Below are 18,468 nucleotides of genomic sequence, written 5' to 3'. Positions count from 1 at the left end.
AGTTCACCATCTTTTAAGTGGTGCATGTAAGTGCTTGGGCTTGCGGCACAATTTGAACGTTAAATCCCGCGCTCAATTCAAATTAGTTGGATTGGCATGCCACCTAAATTGTGTTGTGTGCGCCAAAATCCCAGCGCAGACACTTCTTAAATACCTGTGGCCGTGCAATCCACGAAAAAGGTGCAAAGTCTGAGGTGCACAGCGCGACCCTTAGTAACTGTCACACACTGTGTGAATTAATTTATTATTGTCATTTTGCATTCATTTGAATACTGAAAAAATATATACTTTACATTACAAAAAAAACTATTTTTGGATATATTTTGTAACTATCCCCCCCCCCTGCCCCAATAAAAACTAAAAAAAGATAGTTTCTTTTAACTAACCCTGTGTGTGCAGCAAAAAACGTTACGGTAATGCAGAAAAAAGAGGAAGTTTTGGCACTTAAACCAATGAATATGAAAATTCATAAAGTTTATGTTTTAAAACACATGATTTTCACCCCAAGATCTAACTCAGCGAATCCTCTTGTTATATGGGAATGTATTTTCATTCAATGATTTTTTTCAACCCCTTACCAACATAAACAGCATAAACATGTTAGGTCCCTAAATGTGCAACCCCAATGTAAGTCCTATAATAAAATAATCTTGTCAATCCTAAACATTTTAAGCAAAACTTTATAATAAATATTCATATTTTTTGTATGTGTCTCTATAGAACAAGTGAAATATATTTGGTGATATATATAGATGGATAGTTTATATATAGATATAGATAAATATATTAAACTGAGCGAGGACAATGCTCTTTCTTTTTTTCTCCTGTTTTCATTCTCCGTCCTCACATTGGGTGTACCAATATGACCGTCAACCCGCAGTAACCCCGCCCTCCCTGATGACGCACGCTGTTTACCTCACGTGATTGGTTACCATTACCCTGCTGTCTGTGCGCAGCTCCAAGTAGGCGGGGCTTTGTAGAGGAGCAAAACATAGAGTGACCCGGAACCGGGCGTCGCAGATTGATTAGCTTATACTGGACTTGTTGACCCTGTGAAACGGGGTAACCGGGAGAGAGGAGCAGAAGCGTTTCTGGGGCCCGGTCACCATAAAGGGGGTGGCGCTGCTGAGGTGACAGGAGTTCAGTGACAGGACAAAAGGCGACATCGGGTTATTATTATGTAGGAGGAGGTGACAGCTGTGTGGCCCCGGGTGTTATAGTGTGGCCCTATGGAGGATGTGACAGTATGAGCAGCAGCAGCCTCCATCCATAGGGATCCTCTGAGCACATGAGTGGCCCCTTTAGGGTGACACTTATTTGGGTTATGAGTTGAGGTCAGACCCCGCGCCCTCCCCCAGTCACCCTATCACCCCTCGCTGCCATGTCTCGCTGGCTGTTCCCGTGGTCCAGCTCCATCAAGACGCGGGCGTGCCGCTACCTGCTCCAGCACTACCTGGGCCACTACCTGGAGGAGAGGCTGAGCCTGGAGCAGCTGAGCCTCGACCTGTACAATGGAAGCGGCCGGCTGAGCGACATACACCTGGACATCTGGGTAATACCGCCACATACTGCATGTATCATACACAGCACGTGTACTGACTGATATACACCTGGACATCTGGGTAATACCGCCACATACTGCATGTATCATACACAGCACGTGTACTGACTGATATACACCTGGACATCTGGGTAATACCGCCACATACTGCATGTATCATACACAGCACGTGTACTGACTGATATACACCTGGACATCTGGGTAATACCGCCACATACTGCATGTATCATACACAGCACGTGTACTGACTGATATACACTTGGACATCTGGGTAATACCGCCACATACTGCTCGTACACACGTATCATACACAGCACGTGTACTGACTGATATACACCTGGACATCTGGGTAATACCGCCACATACTGCATGTATCATACACAGCACGTGTACTGACTGATATACACCTGGACATCTGGGTAATACCGCCACATACTGCACGTTCACATATCATACACAGCGCGTGTACTGTCTGACATACACCTGGACATCTGGGTAATACAGCAACATACTGCACATACACACGTATCATACAAAGCATGTACTGATATACACAAGGACATCTGGGTAATACCGCCACATACTGCACTTATACATGTATCACACTTAATGCCACATACTGCACATATACATGTACCATACACAGCCAGTGTACTGTCTGATATACACCTGGAATATGGGTAACACCGCCACATCCTGCACGTACACTCGTTTCATACACAGCAAGTGCACTGACTGATATGCACCTGGACATCTGGGTAATACCGCCACATACTGCACGTACACACATACCATACACAGGAAGTGTACTGACTGATATACACCTGAACATCTGGGTAATACCGCCACATACTGCACGTACACATATCATACACAGCACGTGTACTGACTGATATACACCTGGACATCTGGGTAATACCGCCACATACTGCACGTACACACATACCATACACAGGAAGTGTACTGACTGATATACACCTGGACATCTGGGTAATACCGCCACATACTGCACGTACACATATCATACACAGCACGTGTACTGACTGATATACACCTGGACATCTGGGTAATACCGCCACAAACTGCACATACACACGTATCATACAAAGCATGTACTGATATACACAAGGACATCTGGGTAATACCGCCACATACTGCACTTATACATGTATCACACTAAATGCCACATACTGCACATATACATGTACCATACACAGCCAGTGCACTGTCTGATATACACCTGGAATATGGGTAATACCGCCACATCCTGCACGTACACTCGTATCATACATAGCAAGTGTACTGACTGATATACACCTGGACATCTGGTTAATACCGCCGCATCCTGCACGTACACACGTATCATACATAGCAAGTGTACTGACTGATATACACCTGGACATCTGGGTAATACCGCCACATACTGCACGTACACATATCATACACAGCACGTGTACTGTCTGACATACACCTGGACATCTGGGTAATACCGCAACATACTGCACATACACACGTATCATACATAGCAAGTGCACTGACTGATATACACCTGGACATCTGGGTAATACCGCAACATACTGCACATACACACATACCATACATAGCACGTGTACTGACTGATATACACCTGGACATCTGGGTAATACCGCAACATACTGCACGTACACACATACCATACATAGCACGTGTACTGACTGATATACACCTGGACATCTGGGTAATACCGCAACATACTGCACATACACACATACCATACATAGCACGTGTACTGACTGATATACACCTGGACATCTAGGTAATACCGCCACATGCTGCACATATACATGTACCATACACAGCACGTGCATTGACTGATATACACCTGGACATCTGGGTAATACCGCCACATACTGCACATACACACATACCATACATAGCACGTGTATTGACTGATATACACCTGGACATCTGGGTAATACCGCAACATACTGCACATACACACATACCATACATAGCACGTGTACTGACTGATATACACCTGGACATCTGGGTAATACCGCAACATACTGCACGTACACACATACCATACATAGCACGTGTACTGACTGATATACACCTGGACATCTAGGTAATACCGCCACATGCTGCACATGTACATGTACCATACACAGCACGTGCATTGACTGATATACACCTGGACATCTGGGTAATACCGCCACATACTGCATGTATCATACACAGCACGTGTACTGACTGATATACACCTGGACATCTGGGTAATACCACCACATACTGCACTTATACATGTATCACACTTAATGCCACATACTGCACATATACATGTACCATATACAGCCAGTGTACTGTCTGATATACACCTGGAATATGGGTAATACGGCCACATCCTGCACGTACACTCGTATCATACATAGCGAGTGCACTGACTGATATGCACCTGGACATCTGGGTAATACCGCCACATACTGCACGTACACACATACCATACACAGGAAGTGTACTGACTGATATACACCTGGACATCTGGGTAATACCGCCACATACTGCTCGTACACACGTACCATACACAGGAAGTGTACTGACTGATATACACCTGAACATCTGGGTAATACCACCACATACTGCACATATACATGTATCATACACAGCACGTGTACTGACTGATATACACCTGGACATCTGGGTAATACCGCCACATCCTGCACATATACATGTATCATACACAGCACGTGTACTGACTGATATACACCTGGACATCTGGGTAATACCGCCACATCCTGCACGTACACACGTAGCATACACAGCACGTGTACTGACTGATATACACCTGGACATCTGGGTAATACCGACACGTACTGCACGTACACACGTATCATACACAGCACGTGCACTTACTGATATACACCTGGACATCTGGGTAATACAGCAACATACTGCACATACACATGTAACATAAATAGCAAGTGTACTGACTGATATACACCTGGACACCTGGGTAATACCGCCACATACTGCACGTATACATGTATCATACACAGCACATGTACTGACTGATATACACCTGGACATCTGGGTAATACCGCCACATACTGCACATATACACATATCATACATAATGTTATATACTTATCGTATGCATAAATCACATATAGCAACACATAGCAGATGTTACTGCTTATATACATCTAGGTAATACTGCCATGTACTGCACATATACATGTATCACATATAGCAAGTGTTACTGTTGATATACATCTAGATATTACCACCATGTACTGCACATATAAATGCAGACTGATATACATATAGGTAATACCGCCATATACTTCACCTATACTTGTATCATACTATAATGCCATATACTGCACCTGCACATGTATCACATATAGCAGGTCTACTGCCTGATATACACGTGGACATTTTGGTAATACTGCCATATACTGCACACTTCTTATCATCAGAGGTTGTTATAGAGCAAGTGTGATATGTAGTTTGTAATGACTGGTGTATATACATCACGTGTAGACATGTAATGACTGTAATATATACATCTTGTGTAGACGTGTAATGTCTGTAGTATATACGTCGCATGTAGACGTGTGATGTCTATAGTATAAGTCATATACAGACGTCAGCAGCTGAGCCCCTGTTATACAATATTCTGCCTGCAGTGCGATCTGGGAGATTACTTTACAGAGCCGGGTGTTATTCTACCCTTCCCTGTGTCTGTATCACCAGAGCTAGGTCTGGACAGACACTGAACAAGTAAGGAATATTGGAGCATATTAGCTCGGTCCTATATGTAGCACATCTCATCGTTCTTAGAGGTATAAGTCTTGTATAAACTCCATGTACATGGCACCTTAAGGCGTCGTGTCACAGTTATGAGGATTCAGGGGAAGCATCAGTTCAAATGTCATTACCTTGGTTCTGTAGTACCCAGAAACACAATGTTGGTGTCATTTTAAAGCTATAAATCTCATTTTTCAGATCACATTAGGATCGTGGTTATGAAATCTACAGAGATTGAGACTATTAACAATACTGTTTTTAATGTGAGCTGCAAATAAAAATCAAATTCCTTCCTTCTTTTTAATTTTCAGCTTCTGTAGCTCAAAGAACCACAATCATGATATGATGTGAAAGATGAGATTAATATCTGTACCATGACACAAAATGCATGTTTTTAGCTACTAAATAACTGAAGATGGGGTCATCTGACATTCCCTCTGCAGCCTCTAAACTTGACTCATCTCAGGCAAATATGACTCTTCTCTGCTCATTGTTACATGGCTTTAGAGGAGATTATTTTAACGGGTGAGATGTCACATAGAGGGAATGTTAGAAAGGATGTTTTATAACTTTGGTAACTTTGATACACTGCTGTTAATGATGTGACCTCTACAGCCAAACACTGGTATAAAGGGTATACAGCTTGAGACTGATGCCATCAACAGACGGGAGGTGCCTTAAGCTTGTTGCTTACGAGACACCCGCTCCTGGAGCTAACCTTGAATCACTGGACTCATCAGAGGTGCCACGTCCAGTCCAGGGATTGGGGGTTTAGTTACCCTCCAAATCGGCCATATTCGGCACACTGTGTATGTTTGTTCTCTTGGCAGCTTCATCCAGAGCAGACCGGCAGCCCCTGTCATGGAAATTCTTGGAGAGCGCAGTCCGATATAGTAATAGTAACTAGTAACTTGCTCAATGTCCGGAGTAATACCAGGAATCTTCTTTCACTCCGCGAGTAGAGCGGAGTCCAGGAACTCAGCAGCTGCCGCTTTCATCATTACAACATGTTCTCCCTGAGATCCTATTTTAGTGACTCTATGACAATACAGTAGTCGCACGGTGGAGCTCGTCACTACAAAGATCAGAGGTCATGCACAGAAACCGGCTAAGAATCTGTTCACACAGTGTTCTGGAGTTCTGCAAAGGCTACTTGCAGATTCACAACATAAATGTATAAGAATTCTGCTGAGTATTCACATAATAATAATATTTATTTATATAGTGCACACAGATTACGCAGCGCTGCACAGAGATTTCCAGATCACTCCCTATCCCCAATGGGGCTCACAATCTAATCACCCTACCAGTATGTTTTGGAGTGTGGGAGGAAACTGGTGGACCCGGAGGAAACACCCACAAACACAGAGAGAACATACAAACTCTTTGCAGATGTTGACCCAGGTCCCCAGCGCTACAATGGTGTAATGCTAACCACTAAGCCACCCTACAGCAACATGGTGGCTTAGTGGTTAGCATTACAGCCTTGCAGCACTGACGACCTGGGTTAAAATTCACTTCTGAGTTTTGAAACGCAATGTAAACAACTGGGGACTGGGCTCGCGCGTTTCTGTTGAAATGCATGCAATCGGTAACAAGCACCCACGTAAACAATGAAAAATACCGGGTGCTTGTTGGTGATTGCATGCATATGAGTGGAAACGCATATGCGATCGCATCGAGCCCTGCCCCTGAGCGTTTGCATTGCATTTCGAAATGCAATGTAAAGGCTGCTCAGAGCTGCACCCAGCCTCATTGTGGGAGATGTGAATGCAGAGGTGGAAGCACATGCGCAGCGCATGAATGTTATGGAGTTCTATATACACCTCAACAAAAAGTGAATGGAGAGGGCGTCACATATATACGACCACCGCTCCCATCAGGGACCCTCAAAATAGTAGCAAGATCCAAAATGTGTATGTATGACTTATTCTGCACTTCCCATTCATGTCTTTAAAGACCAACTACTTCTACTGCGATACCATCCATGACCCATGGAGTGAGAATCCAACCTCTGTGTCCTCCAAAACAAGGGGCGTCTGAGATATGCAACCCCCCCCCCCCCTTGCCACTTTGTCTCCCGTTTCTTTTTGGCCAGTTCCCCCCAGGTCACAATGTTCGTCTCTTAGGGTGGCTTTACAATTACCAAAATTGTATGCTGATGATGGATCACCTGCAGACAGGGGCGTAACTACAGTGGTAGTAGCCATAGCAGCTGCAGTGGGGCCCACAGTGTCACTGCGGCCCCGGCATCTGAACGGACACACTAAAGAATGGAGCATGTACAACATTATATACATATTATGATACACATTGTACAGAATAATATGTATATAACATATATGTGATGTATATACTGTATGTGTGTATATGTGATGTGTATATGCTATATATGTGTCCGTATGTCTGTGAGGGGGTATAAATGTGTGTGTATGAGTGAAGAACTGTATGTTTATGTATATAGGTCTATAAATGTGTGTTCATATATGAGTGTAATATAAATATTTTTAAGTGGGGCAGGGGGCCCCATGCAGAAGTCTATATGTTGCCCTGCCTCTCTTAGTTATGGCTCTGCCGTCCGATTTAATTTTTTGGAGTGCAAAAATTTTGTTGCAAAACCATGTAATTTCCATGCAAGAAATTGCAGATTTTTGCGGAGGATTTTTATGAAGTTGCAGAATGTGGGGAAAAACATTTGTAGAAACCGTTCAACCAAAAATCTGACAGGAGTACAAGCTTAGGCTCTTCTTTGTTCGCTATCTCTTTCTTGCCATCATTGGGGGGCACAGCGGTCGGACCCCTCTGACCTAACAGCTTGCACCTATAAATGTCAGCAGTCATATAGGGGACACTGCATCAGGTCTTCTATCTTCTCATGACACTTTCACCCTGTGCAGGTGCTAGAAGTAGGTCACAGGGATCCGTCATGGGCATTCATCACTTCCTAATTTCCATGTGTCAGGCGGCATGCCTTCCCAGTGAGTAGTATGGAGTTACTTATCCATCCGTGTATTGTTTCTTTATACTTCTCTCTTGTCCTTTTACGTCTTTAGCTGCTGTTTAACCCTTTCCATGTTCCTGTCTCCCGCAGTCAGTGAACGACCTCCTGGACTCGGCAGGGGCACCACTCGAAATCATTGATGGCTTCATCGGCAGTATTTCCGTCACCATCCCCTGGTCTGCGCTTGTCACGGAGAACTGTACCCTGGAAATTTCTAACCTGCAGGTCACTTGTCGACCAAAATATAGGGCTGGTAAGTGCGCACTTATCTCTGTACCCAGCGCGGGTGTGATTGTGAGTATTGATCCTCTTGAGCCACATTCGTCCATTTTTCTGCACACCCCTGACTGCATTGCAGTAATAACTTTTTTGTGGCCAGGAATCTTTTCAGGTCTCTTCTCACTCATGGGTCAAGGAGCAGGAGGGCCCTGATACGTTTCTTTAAACCGATTTATCACATGGAAAATCGCTTTGATCACAGATAATCATTGTTCATCGCCAGTCATTAGATTGCAGTAATAACTTGGCGCTTGTCCCAGATGTAGTGATGAAACAAAATCTACACTAACACTATTTCCCATCCTCCTAAATAGATAAGAAAATGCTATGCTGTATCTACATGTGCATTACCACTGATGGAAAAAATGTTCCTGTATGATTATTAGAGATGAGCTTACCCCACGTTCAAGTTCGGGTTTGGCCGCTTGACCCGGCCAAGTGTACGTACATAAGAATTACATGTGTAGATAACACCCTAACAGGTGTGTGTTCAGCTCACCCCACAGTGTGATGGTCCACAGTCCTCTGGTATCAGCCTTGGTGCACGAAAAAGAAAAGACCACCGCCGGGTCCCAAAACAGCAAAAGGTACAAGGAATCTCGGCACTCACATGAAGCCACCAGGTTTGGTTTAAATAAATTTCTTCCTCTTTATTCACATCTCCGGAATAATGTGCAGTTACAGCTTAAAAGATCAACGTGTTTCGACGCCTGTGCGTCTTAGTCATTATTTAAACCAAACCTGGTGGCTTCATGTGTGTGCCGAGATTCCTTGTACTTTTTACATAAGAATTAGCCCTGCCTGTGATTGGGCACGGAACCTCATGGCCATGGCAAATGTTAAGGTCATCATTTCCCTGGATTGGCTGTTCATCCGCCAATGTGTCTGGGTCAGACGGCCGAATCTGAAAGCCGAACTTTAACTTTGGGTCCGCTCATCTCTAATGATTATCTTTCAAGCCAATTCTTGTTCCTGTTTCTCCAGGTTCAGGCGATGCAGAGTCACACAGCTGGTCCTCATGTATGACCACCAGCATGCAGCTGGCCCAGGAGTGCCTAAAAGAGCAGGCGGAGGAACCCTCCGAGCCCCCTCAGCCAATTGAAGGATTGGAAATGTTTGCACAGACAATAGAGACAGGTAGTTTTAAGAAGTAGTGTTATTCTGGGTTTTAGTTCTTTGTCTTTGGACTATTAGATCACTCTTTATTCTGTCTTCCATCTTTCTTAGTACTGCGGAGGATCAAGGTGACCTTTCTAGATACCATTATACGAATCGAGAATACGCCAGCAGAATCTGCCACGGGGACTGCCCTAGAAATACACGTGAAAAGGTCTGGTTTATGTATAGTACATCAACACAATACAGGTTTCTTTATTGGCTTCCTTTTATTGTCCAGCCAGGGTTTGGATCTGATTCTGTAATTTGTTAGATATTTAGCACTGTAGTCTGCCTGTTGTTACAAGGCCCTTTTCACACAGCCAGAGTGGGGATATCCTTATATGTCACCATAGAGGGCTATGGCTCCTGGTGGCAGCACAGTGACCATACACACATGGGAGCATACGGTACCGTGCACGGGGTAAAGATAGAGCATGGTGTATCTTTTCCTGTGTTCACGACGGGGCGCCATGCATTGCTGTGGTGTGGGGAACGCTCACCCCCCTCCTCTAGCTCGCTGCTGTGTATATGTCATTGTGATAGTAGCTGATAGTAGTAGTTTGATCATTTCAGGATTTGCTTAACTTTTTTGTCTTGTATGTAATTGAGCCTTTTATTAAAGCAATTTTCCAGGGGTCACTCTTGATGCCTGTTGTCAGAATAAGCCATCAATAGTTGATCAGTGGTGGCAACACTTATAACTGAGTCTCGACATACAGGTGATAGCGCTACACCATGTCACATGCATTAAGCTGGATTATGTTTCGATGTTATGGTGCTTTAGTCATAGTAACCCGCAAGCATTGTCGATAAAAATGGATTCCACCATTCACGTGCCAGACATTGCAGTAATAAGTAATTTCATTGAGTCCCGGGGGAGGGGAAGCTGCACCAGCCTGTGTCTTCTTGCATTCTTCCTCTCCTCCTCACCACCCCCTCCTTTCCCTGCTTGCTCAATGCACATGACAGGAAGGGGGAGGGATATGGGTGACTGCAGAGGTGAAGAGACTGAGCCAAGGCTGCTGTAAATCCCCCCCCCACACACACACACACTCCCCTGGACTCGCAACAGGCTGCTGGCAGGGAGCCAAGTAATGTAAAATAAACTTTTATAAAGCACTGAAATAATTCAGAATGCTGACAAAGGCTTTTTTAAAATCAGCAGAGCAAAGGCTATTGGAACCTGTCACCAGCTAAAAATGCACCCAGGTTTGCTTTAAACATGCACCTGGAAATGTGGTTTCCATTAGCAATAGTATAATTTGGTTATCTCTTATTCATAGTGTTACTCGTGTTCCCCCAGGCTGGATTATTGCGATGAGGCCGTGAGAGACTCTGGTCAGACCTTCCCTGTGGACATCCATCAGCCTCCAGCTTTTATCCAGAAGATCCTGCAGCTCAGCGGGGTCTCACTGCACTATGAAGATTTTAAGAACAGGCGAAATACACCTTCACCTACACCTGATCCTGAGGTAAGTGCATACTGAGGGGTTAATATTCATGTAATTTCTGTGTCTTCTTTCTCATACTTACAGTTCAGATTTATTTGTTTTCATCACATGCAAGGGGTTGTTCAGAAATGTTGATCACTTATCTTAAAAATCAGTCTCCGATCGGTAAGGGACCCACACCTGACCCCTCCACCAATCTGCTTTTCTGCCCAAGGAAAATACAGAACAATTGCCTCTGGGTATTAGCTGGTAGGCAGACGAATGCTAAATCTTTATATTTATGGCACCATCATCTTCCACAACACTTTACAGATCATGGGATATAAAACAATATGAAGGAAGACTCTATGAGCCATAACGGCAGACTGGCTCCCACTAAAGTTACTACACAGAATATGGAGCCACCTGCTTCAGACTTTGGTGAGCCTAAACAGCTGAATAAATTGGGGACCTATCAGAGATTGATCACCTATCCTGAGAATATGGAAAACCCCTTAAATTTTCATTGTGTCATATGCAAGACATATGTTATCACAGTCCGTCCACAGTGACCAGAACACGAACTTTGAGCATGATAGTGATATGACACACAGGGCTCATTTATTAAGGGTCCGAATCGCGCACTTTCGGCGGGTTTCCTGACGATTTCCTATGTGCACCGAATTTCCCCAGCATTTTGGTGCATCGGCGCTGTCATTCACGCGACAGATATGGGGGGGGGGGGGGGGGGGGCGTCGGAATATGTGTGGTAACTTCTAGATAGAAGTCACTCAATATTATTTTGGAATTTTACTTTATAATTTGGTTGTGTTTTTCTTACCCTTTTTTATTCGCAGAACGCTCCTGAGCCCACAAAGCACACCGAAACCGATTCAGCTCAACCTCCCACAGCTGCCAATCGACCAACACAGCCCCCTACTACTCCCACCCTCCAAATAGGCAGCTGCTCTGGATGTACAGAACTGATAATCAAACTGAAGCAGAATGATATGTTTCCAGGACCGAAGGTGACAGCTTCTTGTACCTCTTTTAATGGGGTTGTCAAATATTTTAGTAAAAAAACTGAAACTGGGATCTTGCATAATCAGCATCTAAGCCCTTATTCACAGAAGAGGGGATAGATGTCTGATCATGAGGAGCCAGATCCAGGTTCTTCTGGGATCGGTTATTCCTGCAAGGCATCATGGACATCCTATGCCTATCAGTGGATCACAGGACGAGCTGATTTGACATCCCTTGTTCTGCCAGAGGGGTTCTGGATGTCGCTTCCCCCTGCAATCAAATATTATTGCCCATCCTTTGAATAAGGGGGTAAATTTCTTGTAAAATAGAAACCCCTTTAACTATAGATGGAGTGAGGAGTCTTATACAGACTTTAGTTAATGAATTTATATGGTTGCCATAAATCTTTAAGGTCCATCCTTGTATTTGACATCTATAGCCTATCCACTGGATTTTTCACATATGTCTAATAGACGTGGGTCCAGCTGCTGAAACCCACATTTATCCTGGGAATAAATTATCTGTATTTGGATTTACAATAGATGTGGTTGGAGAGAGATGTTCCTCCATTTAAAGTAGCTATTGCACCTGGCAGGACTTGGGTCAGATGACCTCCATATACATAAATAAGTAAATACCAAAAAAGTAAGATTTATGGGGACACATATAAGTTGATAGTTGACGAAGAAGCATTTAAAACTTTCATGTGATAACTTTTTACATTTTCTTTTTTTTGTAGATGGAGATTGATGGGAAAATCGGGTCTCTTCACTTGTTCCTGAACCCCCATCAGATAGCTAACTTGCAACAACTATTGGATGCTTTAAGTATTTCAGGTGAACAAATTTAGCATTAAATTACATCTACGATCAGGATGAAGGATTGTAAACCAAGTACGCTGACATACTGATGTGTGCCCCCTCCGGCAGGATCTGCTCTTCTTTTAGCTTCTTATGCCCTGTTTGAGAAGAAAAGTCTACAAAGTATGTGAATGAGCCTTACGGGCTCCAGGCTCGGTTAACACGTATGGAGCTTGTAGCTCCTTAGGCTCATTTGCATAATTTTAAAAGCCTTTTTTATGTAAAAACCAGGGAATAAGAAGATCAGATCCTGACAAAGGAGAGAACAACAGCATGTTATAGAGCAGGAGAATCAAAGCAGATTATACATAGTGTCCTATCGGCAGGCAGAATATTATAGGGCAGGGGGATCTTAGCAGGTTGTACATATCATCCTATCTGTAGGCAGCATGTTACAGAGCAGGAAGACAAGAGATGATTCTTCATATTGTACATAATCCCTTTATCATGAGCTAATATGTTACAGAGTATATTGTCCTACTCTATCTGCCAGCAGCATGTTTTAGAGCAGGATGACAAGAGATGATTCTTCATAATCTCCTATCTGCAGGCAGCGTGTTATAGACCAGAGGGATCTCAGCAGATTTTACATCATCCTTCATCATTAGGCTGTATGTTACAGAGCAGACAGAGTTAAAGTTTTTGTCCACTTTCAGCAAATAATTGATTTTAATAGATCTCTGTTTGCTGTCATTCTTTATAAAGCTTCATTGTTTACTTCATGTGGATAAGCATCGGTCCTTGGTCATGTGATGTCACACAGGTGCGCGGCTCGTTAAATCCTTGGTCATGTGATGTCACACAGGTGCACGGCTCGTTAAATCCTTGGTCATGTGATGTCACACAGGTGTACAGCTCGTTAAATCCTTGGTCATGCAATGTCACACAGGTGCACGGCTCGTTATATCCCTGGTCATGTGATGTCACACAGGTGCACGGCTTGTTAAATCCTTGGTCATGTGATGTCACACAGGTGTACAGCTCGTTAAATCCTTGGTCATGTGATGTCACACAGGTGCACGGCTCGTTATATCCCTGGTCATGTGATGTCACACAGGTGCATGGCTCGTTAAATCCTTGGTCATGTGATGTCACACAGGTGTACAGCTCGTTAAATCCTTGGTCATGCGATGTCACACAGGTGCACGGCTCGTTATATCCCTGGTCATGTGATGTCACACAGGTGCACAGCTCGTTATATCCCTGGTCATGTGATGTCACACGGCTCGTTGTATCACAGAGAGAAATCAGAGCTGGACCACAGGAAGTAAACAATGAAGCTTCTTACAAGGACAGCAAGCAGAGATATATATAACCGTGAAGAATTGAAAACTGTATAACTTTCAATTTACACAAACTATATCAGTAATTTGCTGACAGCGGACAACCCCTTTAAGCAGACTGATTTAATTCTGTGGGAAAAATCAATACACCAATAAATGGATGATGTAAATTTTTAGCTCACTAGGTTAAGAAGTACAGTGGTTGATCCTACTTAGTGAATGACAACCTTCTTAATATATGGGTAAAAAAAAGGGGAAATAATGTTAATATATGTTTACTGACATAGATGAGTAGAACTGGAATTGAATAGTGACATTTACAAGACATACTATAACATTCTGGACATGCCTATACATCAGTCCGCTCACCTATTCCATGTACCAGGACCCTCTATAAAGACTTTGGTTTCATATTGCAGAATCTAACAGTGTTAGGGAGAAGCTGCTGAAGAGTCGCCCTCTAGACATGGAGGATTTGAAGCTCATAGAACAGGATCTGAACCAACAACTTCATTCTGGACCCGGATCGTTATGCGTACCAGATCCAGAACTTGTTTCCTTTCAGAATCTTGAAAATGGAGGCGAGTAATCCAATTCAGCAATTTTCTTTTTTTGCTATTTATTTCTGTATAATTATATGATGCTTAAAAGAGCAAATCTACATCACTTATTTTTTCTTTTTTTTCTTTTACAGATATGTTTTTCTCTATGGCGGCCATGACCAATAGCGTCACTTCTGTCAGATCCACAACTGAATTATCGGATGTGGACCTTGACTCCTCCATTTACAGCGATTACAACAGTCCCCAATTCCAGGGGCCAGCCTTTGCTCCTGGGGTAAGTATGAAAAGTCATACAGTAAATTTGACATGTGTTTTAGAATTCTGTATTCATTCATAGGAAATCTCCCATCAAAATCCATCATGATAAACCAGGGACATTACTCATAGATCCAGGCACCGGGACTGTGGTATCCTCTCATATTTGTAATTCATATCTTCCTTCCTTCTAAAATCAACTTTTTTTTTTTAATCCAATCTTTTTTATTGAACATTTTTCGTTTTACAACACACAGTAACAAAGAAAAAGAAACCCTACCTCCACTTCTGATTTGGCAAGCTCTGTGCAGCGCTGCGTAATCTATGTGCGCTATATAAATAAAGGAATTATTATTATTAAAACCAACTTTTAAAGTTATGCTAGTGAGCTGAAAGGCTACTTTGGCAGTTCCCAAAGCCCCTCAGTGCTACATATTCACAGGCTGTTACACTGTGCAAGGATCACCTTTTGGAGAAGTGTTGTGGGGGCAGGGAGAGACAATCTGCAGCACTGAGAGGCTCTTGGAATCGCCCCAGTAGTCTTTCAGGCTCATAAGCATAATATTAAAATTTGATTTGTTAGAAGGAAGGAGGTCATGGATGACAAATATAAGAAGATTACCATAGTCACGGTGCTGCAAGCTATCAGTAAATTTCCCTGATAAGGGTAGGGTAGGTTTCTTTTAAAGGGGATTTTGTGGATAATAATTTTGAAGACCTTTCTACAGTGAATAAGAGCTGCAGTTCCCGGTGCTGGCAACTGTACACTTTACACATCAATAAAACCGGAGCCGAACATTAACTGTATATATTGATAAATTACCTAATATTCCACCAACCCCTTTAAAAAGAAAACTCTTTCACACAGGGATCATCCATGGTCTGTGAAAAAGTAGTGCATATACTACTATTTTTTTAAAAAATCCGACACACTGCTCCTTTCTCACAATCCGTAGGGAAAAATGGATGTCAAATGGGATGATTCATGGCCGTGTTGTTCAAGGAATGTTAGTGTGAATATAGCCATAAGAAGAGTTCTCCCACAATGACCACGTATCACCCACTCATAGCTGTAAAGTGTCTGATCACTGGACCAGGCATCCTGTGTCGCTTGTTTGAAGTTATGGTCCGAATAGTATTTCTTTTAATACTTTATTAGCATATTTTATTAATTATTTTAATTATTTAGATTTGTTATTTCTATGGTTATTAATTCCATTGGTTTGTGTTGTTTAGCTAATGCTCGGTAGCCCTAGGAGGTTTGGGAACTCCCCATTCTCAGCCACTATCCCTCCATTGCAAAACCTCAACAAGATGCAAGGTGAGAGCTCTTCTGCACTGTTATCATCATCCTCATCATTGATGTACATGCTATGGCAAAATTACTAATATTCTCATATATTCAATTGAAAATGGGGCAATTTTGTCTCCTTGGTTTATGTGTGTAACAGTTTAGGTGCATTATTATTGTGTTTAAAATATTTGTTATAATTGTAACACAACCCCCTCCCCCCCCCGGTCCATAGTTTAATCTATGTATTTGTATATAATGAACAATGCATGAGAAACCATCTTCTGCTGTGTTAAAAATTGATGTAGCCTGTGATCTCGGACTGATGCAATTTTTTTTTATTTGGTTCAGTCACTGACAATCAGCATTTTGAGCAAAGAACTATTGATTTGGATTTCACTGGGTTTTTAATAATCACAAAGGGGGGTTCTGTACTCCACAATTTTTATTCTGATTTTGGGCAGTGACATGACAGACACTAAGGCCCCTGTTGCTGATCTAAAACCTAAATATTCCTTAGGCCGGTGGCACACGTGGCGTTTTGAACCAGTTTTGAGCCGTTTTTAAGCAGTCCGTTAAAAAACGCACGCGTTTTTGACCTGTTTTAATTAAGATAATTGGTAAAACAGGTCAAAAATGCATGCATTTTATAAAGGACTGCTTAAAAATGCCATGTGTGCCGCCGGCCTTAGGATTTTCATGTTAACCCAACAGTGCCTTTTGCCGGAGATGTTGTAATGAACACGCATTACCATACTTCTGCACCAGGTGGCGCTATGGTGCAGTCTAGTAAGAGTTTCACCTTATCAGATCCTACATATTTGGGAGAGGTCAATCACTCACCGTGAATAGGATGAGTCTTGCAGGAGTAAGACAGCTAAAGACTATTATACGGAAGTACATAGAAATGTAGCTGTTATAATAATAATTCCATTATTTATATAGCACACACAGATTACGCAGTGCTGCACAGAGCTTGCCAAACATTCCCTTTCCCCATTGGGGTTCACAATCTAATCAACCTACCAGTATGTTTTGGAGTGTGGGAGGAAACCGGAGGACCCGGAGGGAAACCCACGCAAACAATGTTTTGCGCAAAACAAAAATTTGCACAAAACAATCTCAAGTCAATGTACAGAGATATCTGGTTATCTCTCATATTTCATTAATTAGTTTCCAGTGAGTATTTATTGCCGAAACTAGAGGATTGTTTTTTTTAATTTTATTGCAGATTTTTGCTATAATTACAACTTTTTGTCATTTTGCGTTACCATTTTTATATGACTTTGTTATTGTTTGTGACTGAAGTTAAAATGTGTTTCTGAGATAACTCTAATCAATAAGGCTCCACTTTTTGTCATTATTGTCAGTAAAAAGCATTATTTTTTTGCAGCTTCTGCTTATTTTATAAATTACTTGTTTAACCCTTTTCTGTCACCTTTTTTTTCGTTCATTTTTTGCTCCCCACCTTTATAAATCTATAACTTTTTCATTTTTCCCATGCACAGAGCTGTGTGAGGGCTTATTTTCTGCGTAACAAATTTTACTTCTCAGTGACATTATTTATTATCTCATGCCGTGTGCTGGAAAAAATTCAAAATGCGGTGAAATTGGTGAAAAACTGCATTTGTGTCACTTTCTTGTTTTTACGACTTTCACTGTGCGCTCCAAATGATACGTCTACTTTATTCATTGATTTGTTGCAATCACGAGGATACCAAATTTATACAGGTTTTATTGTGTTTGAATACATTTTCATAAATTAAAACCGTGCATCCGAAATTTTTAAAAATTGCGTTTCGCCATGTTATGGCGCTAATAACCTTTTCATACTTTGTTTTGAGGACTGTGTGACCTCTTTGATCACTTTTTATAAAAATTGTTATGTGATGTAAAATTGCATAAGAATAGCATTTTGGACATTTGGGCGCTATTTTCCATTATGGGGTTCACCGCCGGGAACAAACGTTTTTAT

The 18,468-nt window shown here is 42.3% G+C and overlaps 1 protein-coding gene across 3 annotated transcripts in view; it reads left to right on the top strand.

The window, feature by feature from the left end:
* The first annotated feature begins 948 nt into the window (after positions 1–948).
* ATG2A (autophagy related 2A) overlaps positions 949–18,468 on the top strand; it is a 53,461-nt gene continuing 35,941 nt past the window's right edge. Inside the window, exons 1-10 of one of the 3 annotated variants that reach the window (XM_072118291.1) lie at positions 949–1,552; positions 8,442–8,604; positions 9,615–9,767; positions 9,858–9,960; positions 11,092–11,260; positions 12,076–12,246; positions 12,981–13,077; positions 14,804–14,965; positions 15,079–15,221; positions 16,439–16,523. In XM_072118291.1, coding sequence (XP_071974392.1) covers positions 1,382–1,552; positions 8,442–8,604; positions 9,615–9,767; positions 9,858–9,960; positions 11,092–11,260; positions 12,076–12,246; positions 12,981–13,077; positions 14,804–14,965; positions 15,079–15,221; positions 16,439–16,523 — 1,417 coding nt within the window. In that variant the 5' untranslated portion in view covers positions 949–1,381. Of the gene's footprint in view, positions 1,553–3,028; positions 3,045–4,618; positions 4,632–8,441; positions 8,605–9,614; positions 9,768–9,857; positions 9,961–11,091; positions 11,261–12,075; positions 12,247–12,980; positions 13,078–14,803; positions 14,966–15,078; positions 15,222–16,438; positions 16,524–18,468 lie in introns of those variants that run through there. The other 2 variants (XM_072118293.1, XM_072118292.1) reach the window with 2 other exon arrangements.

This window comes from Engystomops pustulosus, chromosome 7 (assembly GCF_040894005.1).
Source record: "Engystomops pustulosus chromosome 7, aEngPut4.maternal, whole genome shotgun sequence".
In the NCBI taxonomy this organism is placed as follows: domain Eukaryota; kingdom Metazoa; phylum Chordata; class Amphibia; order Anura; family Leptodactylidae; genus Engystomops; species Engystomops pustulosus.
The sequence above is the reverse complement of the archived record's forward strand: the minus strand, read 5'-3'. Positions and strand labels throughout refer to the sequence as shown.